Here is a 13,365-nt window from a genome sequence, read left to right on the forward strand (position 1 = left end):
ACTCTCTCCCACTTAAGACAGATGCTTTTGTGCTGGTGTGTGCTCTGAGTTTGTAAATGTTCATCTTTTTAGTGATGTTTGCCTGATAACAGAACGATGGAATAAAACAGAATCCGCGGTGAAATCAATGGAATGGGAGCTCCAACAGGCACGGGAACGTGCAGAAACGATGCTCTGGCCAATAGCTCCAGTCAGCAATGAGGAATTGTATCCAGGACACGTTTGGGGAGGTAAACACGTTGACTTGCTCCTTCAGCTCCCCAAATGTACCTCGTTTGTCATCGGAGCCACTCCAGAGCTTTGGCGTTGGCACTCTGGGACTCTCCATGCCAATGATGATTTCTATCCCCAGCCATGGGCTGCTCCAGTGCCACTTTCAGAGCAGGTTTTAGGGAAATGAAAGAAACTTTTGTGTCTCTTCATCTAAAAGAGGTAAATACAGCTGAACTCATCCCACAGGTATTGGCTGCTGCTTCAAAAGCAGCAAGAATTCTCCCTGAGTTGGGGACAGGCAGGAAATCGATTCCCTTCCACATAAATCCCCTTCACGGAATTCCCTGCTGGACTATCACTGTTCCTCTGCTCACTTCAAATGGAATCCTGGTTCCCTTCAAACCAACAGCAAAACTTCTTGGGTGCCTGATTTCGATTCATGCCTGGCTCCTCCATGCCCAGGGAACACACCCAGGTAAAGCTTTCAAAGGGGAAGGAGCTTCTGATGGAATCCTGGAATGAAAGGAGGTGGGAAGGATGTGAGGGAGGTAAACAACCTTCCCCAGGAGCAACAGGAGCACTGAAAAGTGAAATCTGAGCTGCAGCCTGAGGAGAGACAGCAGCGGAAAGCAGGGATCCAGGGATCCAGGTACAGCCTCAGTGCCAGCTTAGCCTGTTCCTGATGTTGGGATTATTGGAGACATCAATCCGTGGAAATCTCTGCCTCAAACATGCAGGCAAAACTACCCATAAAGTCACTAATGTTGGAAAAGACCTCCCAGATCACCAGATCCAGGGATGAATCAGCCGAACACAAATGCAGGTGTGACCCACAGCCCCCAAAGTGCTGAGGAAACACAGAAAGCAGCTTTTATGTCACCAGGATCCCAAAATAAGGGAGCAGCCAGGGCACAGGGGACACCACCACTCACAAACCTTTGGGCTGGAAGGGTCACCTCAGGGTCACCGACAGGATCCGTGAGGGAACATCTGTCCCATCACAGCCAGGAAATCATTATCCAGAATTAACCATCACACCTGCTTGGAGCAAAGGTTCATCCAGCCTTTTTCCTGCCCCCCTTCTCCCCAAGTGAAATAAATCCATGCTGCAGCGCACTGCGATTCCCAATAGCTCTGCCTGCCTCGGAAGGAACACAGAGGATTCCGACAGTAACCGTGTCCCTGGGAAAACGTGTCCTGCCAGCACCTCCCTCCTCGGTACAGCCAGGAGGGTCCAGGCTCGAGTTCCTCTCGATTCCTGCTCTGGGAATCTCACAGGCAAATTTCAAAGCATTAGCATTCAAAGGATTTTAGAGGTCAAACTCTTGAATTTAATTGGAAATTGGGAATTAGACAACCAGCCCAGAGAGCTGAGTGCCACGTGCAGGTGTTCCTTGGACACGTCCAGGAATGGGGACTCCAAACCTCCCTGGACAGCCCCTTCCTACCCCTGCCATGAAGAAATTCCTCCTGATGGCCAACCTGATCCCTTAAATCTAATTGGGAATAAGGAAATGATCATTCCTGATGGAATATCGATGCAGTGTGACACCATCCTGAGGTGACATGTGCCAGGCAGGAAGAGCCATCACCTTTGTGAGGTGAAATACTTGGGAATAAGCCAAAGGAAAAGGACAGAGTGGACACAGGGATGAGCCAGGGACAGCCAGAACCTCAGGAAACTTCCAGGCTCAGCTTATCTCAGTGTCCTTTAACAATATTTACAGAAGGGAAGGATTTAAATAAATAAACACATTAAAAATTTGAATAAATGCAGTTTCAGGTCCCTGAAATTCAAGCAGGATCTCTCTCCCTAGATGTAACAATGTTCATCCTCCTCAGTTTCGAACAGAATGAAACTCCTGCTTTGCTTTCTGTCTGTCCCCACCACAAATTCCATTATTCCACTAAAACTCCAAGCTCCATCCCCTGAAGCACTGGATAAAATTAAAATCTATTGTTATTATGGCTGATTGAAAAATAGAACTTTGGCTGTGCAGAGAATTTGGATTTGTTTTTGCATTTGCCATTGTTTGCCATAGATCCAAACCAAAGGAAGCAAATACTCGATGGAACAAGAAGTTCAGCACAAATCCATTGAGAATTCCAGAAGGATTTCAGTTCCCATGAGCCTCTCAAGCTGCAGGTCAGGAAACCCTGGGCCTCCACTTCTTCCAGCGATGTCCCACCACCTCCTGGGACTTGCTTTTCCTTCCCTATTGTCACCACATGTTTTTATGTGCTTATTTCATTCTCCAACCGTCTTTGGGAAGGGGAGGGATCAAAACCACTTTAAAAATGCTGGTTTAGGGAAAAGGAGGTTGTAGTAAGGTGGGGGTCGGGCTCTGCTCCCGAACAGGGAACAGGAACAGGAGGAGAGGGAACGGCCTCAGGCTGGGCCAGGGGAGGCTCAGGGTGGACAGCAGCGGGAATTTCCTCATGGAAAGGGTGGCCAGGCCTTGGCAGGGGCTGCCCAGGGAGGTTTGGAGTGCCCATCCCTGGAGGTGTCCCAGGAACTCCTGGAGGTGGCACTCAGGGCTCTGGGCTGGGGACAGGGCGGGCATCGGGCACAGCTGGGACTCGGTGACCTTGGAGGGCTTTTCCAACCTAAATCATTCCGTGATTCTGGGATTCTACAGGAGGAGAATTGGCAGGAATTGACTCAGCCCCAGGGCAGCCGGGCTGATGAGTGACAGGTAATGAGTACATGAGGCTTCTGCTTAATTATTAACCCTTGATTGCCTGACCTGCCAGATAAACAAAGTTCAAAAGTGCTAAAACTCCTGACGATTGTAAGACAATTGTAATCAAAGGGCTCGCACTCCAAAGTCCCAGAAACTCTTCTGAAGATGCTGCCATGACACCCTGAACACGTCAGCCCCCTCCAATTAAGACATCCTTACAAACACTTCTTAAGCCCAAAGGTGTCAGCTCATTTGCATATTTATGAGCCTAATGAGGGAATGGAGCAGACAGACGGATGCTGGTGTTTGTCTGTTCATGGGGAAGGGCAGCAGTTTTCCCTGAGCTCACAGCCTGGGGAGTTTTGGTTGTCCCAGAATGAGGCCACTCAGGCCAGCGCTGTCCTGGCCACCCTTGGAGCTCTCGGGCCAGCTCCCAAATTCCAACATCCCCTCCGAGCATCCTGGTGATGACAAAGCTGCTCTACAAGCAAATTCCAGGGAAGTGAAGCATCCCGCTCTCTAATTTTCCACCAAATCCACGGCGTAAGAGACCCCGAGACGGGCAAAAACCCACAAGACAATTTAGGGGCAGGAAGTTTTAGACTAATTGGAAGAAGTGAGACATGGGCCAGTCTGGGTTTCTCCCCAGCCAGATTTACTTTTCAACATAAAAATAAAATATTAAATTAAAACAGTGTTGATTTGAAACTGCTGGAAAACAAGGCTGGGAAAGCCAGTAAAATGTGCAGCCTCCAAGCCTCCGTTCCAGGTGCTTGGCACCTCTCCGACAGACCTCAGGACTCTTTGTTTTTCCACGTGCTCAGCACAAAATTTGCAAAGCTGTCCTTAAGAAAGGAACCTGGGATAAAATAGCAAAGCAAGCATAGGAATCCTAACACCGAACCTTTCACAAATGATTGCAAAGCCCTGAATTTGGGATGACAATGAGTCCGTGAGCTTGGATCATTCCAGGACTCCTTGCTGAGCTCCCTCTGTTAATTAAAGACCTTCAGAGCTGCGTTTGCAGCCGGCCAGCACAGACAGCTCTGATGAACTTTCCATCCTCTGAGGTCTTTAGGGCAGGAAAAGAAAGCAACACATTTGCAATGAAAGTTTAAACACCCACAGGAGGGAGATTAAACGTGTCCTTCCGAGCACTAGCACGCTGAGGCTGTGTCATCCTTTTCCAGGTGCAGAGGGAATTCCTGGACATCAGGTGAGGCTGTTCTCTCACCTCTGCTGGCTTTAAAGCCAGGAATAAAAGCTTGGCCCAAACCTGGGAATGCCAGGATAACCTCACCAGGGGAAGGGCTTCCACCTTTGCTGGTGTCTGTTGGAATAAACAATGTACCTGTTCAGAGGAGCATAAAATCACAGCTCTTCCTGCTGCCCATTCCTTCCCCTTCTGTGTCAAGTGCTTGGAGATTCTTTCTTTCCCTGACAAAATGTCCCACTTGTTTGGGAACAAGCCCTGACCTCAATTCCATGCTCTATCCCAGAACTGCTGCAACTTTGGGCCAACAAATCTCATTTTTCTGGCTCTCATCCCATCAAAAGCAACCAGGACTTGGATCCTGAGCCACCATTCTGATTCATCCCTTGTTTTTCCTGAACTTCAGTTCATCAGAGCCTCACAGACAAACCAACAAATAAAAAAAACCCCCACAAAAAAGCACAAAATAGGTGAAGATTACTCCAAAACCAGTTTGTCTAAGCAGACGTGAACCACTGAGCAAGATCATCCCCTTTGTGCCGCTCCCACAGTGAGAACTCCTCTGTTCCCAAGTAATTTGTAAACCAGGCAGGGGAAGGAAATAAGGAGAGAAAAATGGGTTTTGTTACTCCCACTTTTGTTTTTAATATAAGGGTTAAACAATTCAAAGATAACCAGACTCAAATGAATCCCCAAACCCAGGAATTGCAGACATCCCAAATTTCAGCTGTTTAGAGACATTAACTTAGTATTTCAGTAAGACAGGATTGGAAAAATAAGCCTGGATATGATGTTCTCCTTTTTCCCACATAATTCAGGGCGCTGCCATGAATTTTCTTCAAAAGCCCAACTTTTTCGGGAGCTCTCCTTAGCGCCCACGCCAGGTGTGTACCGTGGGGAATTTCTGTATCTGCAGAGAGGAACAAGCACGATCCCTCTCTGTGGAAACCGACAGCTGGTCAGAAGCTTCACCGACATCGATTTGGGTGCAATTGCTCTTTGCCCTTGAGAATTCAGCTTGCACCCGTGAGAACTTCAACATCAACAGAAGCAAGAAACCAAAACAAGAGGAGAGAACACGCAGCTGGCCAAGGGATGTTGGTTTTAGCTTCGATTTGTTTCCTTGTGGGTGGTGGTTGCAACCTACCAGTAAGTGTTAAGACGTGTTAATGTAGAAGCCTATGAGGACACAGCACCATATAAACAGAGACTTTGTCGAATAAAATGTCTTTTCTGTCCTTTTGCCTTCTGACGGAGTTGGCGTGCGTTATTCCTGAGTGTCGCACCCGCCTTAGCTGCGACACCTCCCATCTCCCTGCCAGGGAAATGAAGCAGCATCCATTTCTTTAATTTAGCTTTGTCAGGAGCAGCCCTTTGTGATATCCCTGGGATCATCTGGAGACTGCTCCTGGGAGGAAGGGGCTTGTGCATCCCTGGGTACGTGAGAATTCGGGGTGGTTTTCATTTGTCAGTAATTAGCAGGCACTTGGATTCGATGGCCGCAAGGAGCACAAAACCACCACAGAGCAAACCGAGGTTTAGACAGGCCTGGAGAGTCTGTGCCAAAGCTGGGGCTCAGATCTCCAATATCCCATTCCCTGGGAAATCTGGCAGCAGGTTATAAACTGTGCTCAATCCTAAAAATATTTATCAATTGACCAATCATTTGTTAGGCTTTGGTTGTCAGGGAAACAGACATTTAGGGACATCATCTTCAGGGACACGGAGCCAGAGCAGCTGGGATTGGGATGTAGGAGAGCAGCAGCCCCAGCCCCAGGGCAGCACCACCCTGGCCCACCCGGAGTCTCCAGGGAATCTCCCCCACACCAGGACCCTCCATTCCCAGCCACAGCTCCCATAACATCCCCTTGTGTCCCCAGAGGCCCGTGGGCTGATTTCTCTGTCTCACTGCTTGGTTTTTGTCATCAAGTCTCACTCTTTGGGCCACTAAACAGCAAATCTTCCACCCCCAACCCCCAGAGAAATTGGCCAAAAGATGCCCTGGCTCTGAATTATGGGATTAGAATCAAAGAATCATAAAAATCACAGAATGGTTTGGGTTGGAAGGGACCTTAAAACTCATCCAGTTCCAGCCCCTTGCCACAGGCAGGGGGATTCCAGGCATCATTCCTTGGGCTTGGGAGAGGAAACTGCCCAGGAACAGGACTTCTGCCCCAGCATCACTTACCAGACCCTTTGTGCACAAAAGCCACCTTGAGGATTGATTAATGCCTTTTTGCTTGGGAATTCTTTGAAGATCAGCCAGCCAAGCACACCTAGATGGGCTGAACATGGATCCTGCAGTCAGAGCTGACAAATTCTTACCCGAGACATGAGTGCTCCTCCTTTATTTCCTCAGTAAAACCTTTTAACAGTTCTTTTTTCATGGAACACCACTAAAACCGCTACAGGGACCAATTCGGGAAGCACATTCCAGGCAGGTATTTATAAATTCCCCGCTTTTGACAAAAAGTGGCATTTTCTGGATCCTCCCTGCACCGCACACAACCCCCCCGGTTGCTGTGGTTCCCTGCAGGATGCTGTGCCCACCGCAGTGACCCCGGAGCTTTCCCAGACTAACAGACTGCATTTAGCCCCTATTTGTGTTTCCACCTCCTCTTCCCTAAAAGAGAGGAGCAAAAATGCCAGGGGAGGGAATGAGAGACTCCCTTGCAGCTCTTCCCCTCAGCCTTCTGCTCCATCTGCGGCCGCCCCAGGAGATGACTGGGGGAATTTTTAGAGTGTGGCTTTGAGCAGCAGACCAAAATCCGAGCAACTGTTAACAAAAAGTGTGAATATGGCAGACAGGAGAGGAGTTCCATAAGGAATGTTCTTCTAGGGGTGTTTTCTGTCAAGGGAGAGCCTTGTTTCACCCAAGGAAATGTTTCAGATCCGGAGACTTCCGGCTCCCTCAGAGCAGTGTGGACAGAGCAGCCACGAGAGACAGCAAGAGGAGTGAAAATAATTTACCAGATGAGAAACTCATCTTTTCCCTCATGAACCGAGGCTGGCTTAAACTCAAAGAATGAAATTTTATATCATAAATCATCGTATCATGGAGTGGTTTGGGTTGGAAGGGACCTCAGAGCTCATCCAGTTCCAACCATGGGCATCCAGTTCCCTGCCATGGGCTGGGAAGTGTCCACTTCAACCTGGAAATCGTTTCCAAAATATCAACAGACATTCCGTAAAATGCCTGCACATATTCCATAAAATGCCTGCACATATTCCATAGAACACCTGCACATATTCCATAAAACACCTGCACATATTCCATAGAACACCTGCACATATTCCATAAAATACCTGCACATATTCCATAGAACACCTGCACATATTCCATAGAACACCTGCATATATTCCATAGAACACCTGCACATATTCCATAGAACACCTGCATATATTCCATAGAACACCTGCACATATTCCATAGAACACCTGCACATATTCCGTAGAATACTTGCACATATTTTCCAAAATATCTTTACATATCTTGAAAGCTTCACCCAATCCATTTTCCATTGTTCCTGCCCAGCTCTCTTTAAAGCCAGGAAATCTCAGCCCGTGGACATCTCGTGACAATGACTCCCCCAGATTTATTTCTCCCAATGAAGAAAAGTATTTTTGCCTGATTTTTTTGCTTCCCATCTTTCAGTTTCACTATCTCCTAATTTCTGAGCAGACAGAGGAGAAGCTCCAAATAACTCTGCTTGAAATCAGCCATTATTGAGAATTCTTTAATCACGCCTCATCTCAGTCATCTCTTTTCCAAGATTAAACACTTCCAACCTCCCTCATGCTCCCGAAAATGCTGGGAAAGCAGCAACAATTAAGCAGCAAATCTGAATACAGAGACATTTGCAGAAGAAGCAGTGACAGAGTGCACTTCCCTCCTGGTACAAATTCATCTGTGGATAGATGTCTCTACATATGGATGGAGAGACATCTGTGTAATACAGAGACACATACACAGGTTTTCACGAAATTAAATTCCAATACAACCTCCCGGAATGGATTTACTTGTCATGGGGTTTGGGTTTTTATTCCTTCCCCCTGCATCCATTTCTCTCCCCACCACTTTGCTCCTTCTCTTGGTAACAATTTTATAGAGTTATTAAGGTTGGAAAAGCCTCCAAGGCATCCAACCATTAACTCACGCTCAGGGCAGCGAGGGGAGGCAAAGCCCCTGTGCTTCGGGGCCTGACTCACCTGAGCCGGGAGGTAAATGGAGACTAGAGAAGTCCCAAAATAAAGAACAGTTCCAAGATAAAGAACAGCCCCAAACCAGCACTGGGGCTTGGAACTGGGTGGTCTCTAAGGTCCCTCCCAACCCATTCAGGGATTCTGGGATCAAACAACTGCAGGAATTGATGGCTCAGAATCCCAAGGACACCTTTTACTCCCACTGTGGCTGAGGTGGGATCAGCTACAGCCACACCTGGGAATATTTTGCAAACAGATTCACGACAGGAAAGGGGTGGGGAGAAAGCAAAATATGTCGGATAAATTCTTCTCAATGAATAATTCCTCCAGCTCTGACAGCAATGCATAATTGCAGCCCATGATTATGTGTTAGTTGTGGGTACTAATTAGTTAATGTTTGTACAGCTCCTGGAAGATGTAATGTGCTCAAGCATTATCATTAACTAAGCGGAGCGTTCGGGTTTAAATTCTTGTTACCATAACTCAGAGCAGGATCACCCACACCCTCTCAGATCAGTTGAACATGGTATCTACTGATCTCTTGTCAGGGAGGAAAATTCACAAATTAGGGCCTGCGAGGACGCACCGCGAGCTCCTCGCTGCTGAGCAGATTAAAAGGAGAGGATTTATTGCCAGTTTAGAAGATCCTGCTTTGAAACCGAGGCAGGACTGACACACTCAGGTGGCAGCAGCTGAAGTTTACCAGGTAAGATCAGTCAGGTTCTTGATTTGATGGAAAATCAGAAGCCTCTCTGGGCTTCAGAGGGTTGCTCAGCACCTCTGAACACCAGGATAACACAGTCCCGAAGCCGTGGAGGCGCCTTATGTCAATGTTAATTAGATCAGAACAGTCAAAAGCCACTGGGTACATCTGTACTTGCCCAAACCTGATCAACTTAGTGCTTCACTACTGCAGAAAGGAAGAAAAAAATACCCCAAACTCAAAAATCCTTTGATACTCAAAGCTTCAGTATGTGCCTCTGAGGCTCAGAAAGCAAGCATTCTGAGAACCGATAAGAAGGGCTTTTAATTGAATCCCATCTCCACTCTGCACAGACAAATGTGACTTGGCCACGAACAGCAGAGGTTAACGAGCTCCGAAGCCTCACTGCTGTTTTCCCCTCAGCTGGGAAGGCAGCAGGGGATGCTGGTGGAAATTCTCCCTGTCAGAGCAGCTCACTCTCGTTTGGAGGGCGGTGTTGGGACTTGGAGCTGTCAGACAGCCCAAAGGACATTAATGCCCCCAAACCCATCTGCACTGCTCTGCTAAAAGAAAGGAGGATTATTTTTCATGAGGAGATTCATCAAAACCTGTCTGGGTTGCTTTTAAGACTTTCAACATTTGCATTTTTTAATAGTTCTGGGCTGCAGGTAAATGATCCATGAAAGAGGATGTCGAGCACGTCCTTTTTCTTTGCCACAGAAAATCCTTGTGAGACTCCTCTGCAAAGGGCAAACCTGGGGGCTGCTGCCTCTGGAACCTCTCCAGGAGCATCCAGGGGTCTGCACCTCACAGGAGCCTTTGCCACACGCGAGGAACTCTCTGTGCACCAGGGAAATGTCTATGAAAGGTACATTACATATATTTCACACTAAATGGTTTGTTAAAACCTCCCAGAGTGGTTTCTTGCAGGGTTCTGGGCTGTGTTTCTGAAGTCAGAAGCAGATTCACCCCACAGCTGCAATCACACAGTCCCTGACAGTTTATTTGTGTCCATCACTGCTCCTGGCAGGTGCTGGAATGAACATCCCTGATCCAGTGCAGTGTGGAAATGAAAACCGAGTATTTTGTGCTGCGTTGAGGCATTGCTGTAAATCTCCTGTATCGGGAGTCTGCTGGGACTCCACGGACTTCTCCCAGGGTGAGTTTTTAAGTGTGTGTGAAAGGGAGAGAAGGGAGGGGCAGGTCGTGCTCTCTACCTTCCCTGTCCCAGCCCCGTCCCATCCCTGTCCCATCTCTGTCCCATCCCTGTCCCAGCTCTGTCCCATCCCTGTCCCACCCCTGTCCCAGCCCCGTCTCAGCCCTGTCCCAGCCCTGTCCCATCCCTGTCCCAGCCCTGTCCCATGTCTGTCCCATCCCTGTTCCACCCCTGTTCCACCCCTGTTCCATCCCTGTCCCATCCCTGTCCCATCCCTGTCCCAGCCCTGTCCCATCCCTGTCCCACCCCGTCCCACCCCTGTTCCATCCCTGTCCCATCTCTCTCCCATCCCTGTCCCATCTCTCTCCCATCTCTCTCCCATCCCTGTCCCATCCCTGTCCCATCTCTGTCCCAGCCCTGTCCCAGCCCTGTCCCATCTCTGTCCCAGCCCTTTCCCATGAGGGAACAGCTGCAAACCCCCAGAGTGGGTTTGGGTTGGAGTTTTGAGCTCCCTCCTGGCCTGCTGGCAGCTGTCCCTGCCCGTGCCTGGGTCGGAGCTGGATGGTCTCTGAAGTCCTTTGCAACCCCGGCCGTTCCGTGCAGGAATTTAGAAGTTAATTGCTGTTCCATTCATTTAAAGCAGCAGGGCACAGCCGCCGGGATGAACTTCAGAGTCCAAACGACTCCTTCACCTCGGCCAATTCCTCTGTGTTACTCAGGTCCATTTGTGAGCAGATCCCAGCTGTAAAAATCAGGGATCTGGAGAGCACGACCCAGAAATTCATTTACAAACCCATTCATTCCTGTGATCCCTCTCATCGAGGTGCCTCATTTGAGGGGGCAGCACCAGCCTTGCACTCCCTGTTATCCCTCAAAAAAGGCCCGAATTTGGAGGAAAAACCAGAGCTGCCACCCCAGCTGGGAATGGGGATGGTGAGGGCAGGGATTGCACAGGGAGAGCAGAGACCTGAACCCAGCACACCCCAAAAATCCTAAATTATTTCGCTAGAAACTCGCTTCCCTCCTTCTCCACACACATCCAGCAAGGCTCAGTAATCCCTAGCAGAGACTATAACACAAAATTAATTAGCTGTTTAATTAGTTATCATTTTAGGAGCGAAATCCCTGCACAGTCGCACACAAACACACGGATTTCACTGTGCCAGAGCCAGCTCAGCCCACAGCCCCGAGCCACAGCTGCTTCCAGAGTTAAACAGGACTAGCCCAGAGTGCCTCCAAGGGGGTTTCTCCCATTGGAACTTCACCCTGGACCACCCATCCCACAATTCAGTCAGGGAAACGCCCCCTAGGCAGTGACAGTGACAAGGAAATTCTGTGGGAAAAAGGGAATAATGCAAAATAAGCTCATAAATGAGGAACAAAAAGATTGAGAAGAGGTGGGAGAATCTCTGCTCTTCCAGAAATGCTGATGGGAAATGCAGGAGGACACTTGGACAATCAATCCCTCCTTGCTGCAGCGAGTCCGTACCTCAGCCAAACAAACGATGCTCTGATCGTTATTTGGCATTTTTGTATTTGCAGACTTGGTTAAAGTGTAGAATATATTGATATATGAGCAATTCCAGCAGCCATGATTCACAGCTTTTGAAATCCAGGACAAAATTCCATCGCTGTGTGGAAGGGAGAACTCCTTCCTTTTGCCTTCCAGGGAGAGGCAGGATTGTGACATGGAGAGGAGGGGGTTTCTAAACTAACAAATACTGGAGAATGCAGCACAAATGTCTGTGAGAGCAGCTCAGTCATGGCCTAAATGCGGAACCAGCTCCAACTGCACAGCCCGAAGAAAAGATTCCCTCAGGAAGTGCCAGTCCCAGCTGGGAATTCCTCAGGAATTCCACACAACAATCCACAGGTTCTCTGCTACTTCTGACTTTTACAACTCTCCACCTTTTTTTTTATTACCTGCTTGAAATGCTCTCCCAACACATCAGCCTTCTCCAATCCACTCCATGCTCCAATTTTCCTCCCCAGAAGTCCAGGAATTCCCCAACTTTCGCTCCCACAGGAGCAGTTCATTTCCAGACTGAGACCTTTGAATCCCTGCAGGAAAACATCCATTTTCAGGCTGCCCTGGAGCCCTTTCTTGCAGTGGTTTCAGGCGTCAAACTGGTTAAAAAAAACCATGCAGGGTGTGCAAAGGACTGGTTAAATGAATGTGTGGAGCACAGGACACCGAGGCTCTCAGGCTGATTCGGCTGATGGAGATAACTTCCAGTCTCTGCAGGAGCCACCACATAAAGCACAGAAAGCCACTAAAATGCCCACATTCCTGTCTTTGAGCACATGGCCTGCCTTTCTCCAAGAATTTTTCATTAAAGCTATATATTTCCTATAGAATGAACTGCTTTTTTTTTTTTAAACTGATTTTTTTTCTTTTAGAAACAGATTTTTTTTTCCTAGAAGTTGACGCCCTCCAGGCAGGACTCGAGTGCAGCCTGTCAGCCCTGAGAGTGTCCATCGGACACACAAATATTTCCATGGTTGCCTTGCTTGTGCACACTTGGCTGGGTCAATAAGCAATTTCCCCACGTGTGGGATATCCAGGAGCTGTGACAGGCAGCAGATGGTTTATTCCAGCTGCAATCCGCTTCAGCGCCTTACAACACAAGTAACAACAGGAGGAATAAACAGAAGGAATTTTCTGTCTTGACCAAAAAATGCTCTTTGCTTAATTCTTCTTGTGCACCAAGACAGCCACCAGCAACACCAGTCAGGGGCAGGGAGAGTTTAGAGACGAGGGCAGCCAGAATTCCATGCAGGGAATTCCATGCTCGTGTTCCCCTTGCATGAGATGCGCCTCATTCCGGCTCAGCCCTCTGCCAGCTGACCCAGCCAGAGGAAAAATGTGTTTATTTATGTGTTCAAAGTGAAATAAACCCCACAGGGAACCCAAAGTACAAGTGCCACCCTGAGTTTTTGCTGGTTTTCCTTAATTTTTTTCCTTAATTTTCCTTGGAACAGCCCCTTATTCAAGAGCTTCTTAGCGGGGTTTCTCTGGTGCCTTTTCCTTGCCCTGCTGAGGGAGTCCTGGCTAAAGAATTCCCATTCCTCACCTCTGGAAGCCAGGGAGCATCCCAGGCTCCCAGGCCGAGGAGCAGGACAGCCCCATCCCAACGTACTGGGCTGTCCAAAGGGACCACAGGAAAAGGAGAAAGGGGAAGGGGGAAGGGGG

At 48.4% G+C, this 13,365-nt stretch overlaps 1 protein-coding gene across 4 annotated transcripts in view; it reads right to left on the reverse strand.

The window, feature by feature from the left end:
- The window catches only part of LRRTM4 (leucine rich repeat transmembrane neuronal 4), a 198,682-nt gene that overhangs the window by 163,673 nt on the left and 21,644 nt on the right, over positions 1-13,365 (reverse strand). Inside the window, exon 3 of one of the 4 annotated variants that reach the window (XM_042024761.1) lies at positions 6,371-6,395. The exons of the other annotated variants lie outside the window; for them this stretch is intronic. Within the exon in view, the coding sequence (XP_041880695.1) occupies positions 6,387-6,395 (9 nt within the window). The 3' untranslated portion in view covers positions 6,371-6,386. Of the gene's footprint in view, positions 1-6,370; positions 6,396-13,365 lie in introns of those variants that run through there. 4 annotated transcript variants of the gene reach the window in all.

The sequence above is a fragment of the Corvus kubaryi genome, unplaced genomic scaffold (assembly GCF_017639235.1).
Source record: "Corvus kubaryi isolate FWS band 111438036 unplaced genomic scaffold, C.kubaryi_AGA036_p1.0 37265, whole genome shotgun sequence".
NCBI classification, from domain to species: domain Eukaryota; kingdom Metazoa; phylum Chordata; class Aves; order Passeriformes; family Corvidae; genus Corvus; species Corvus kubaryi.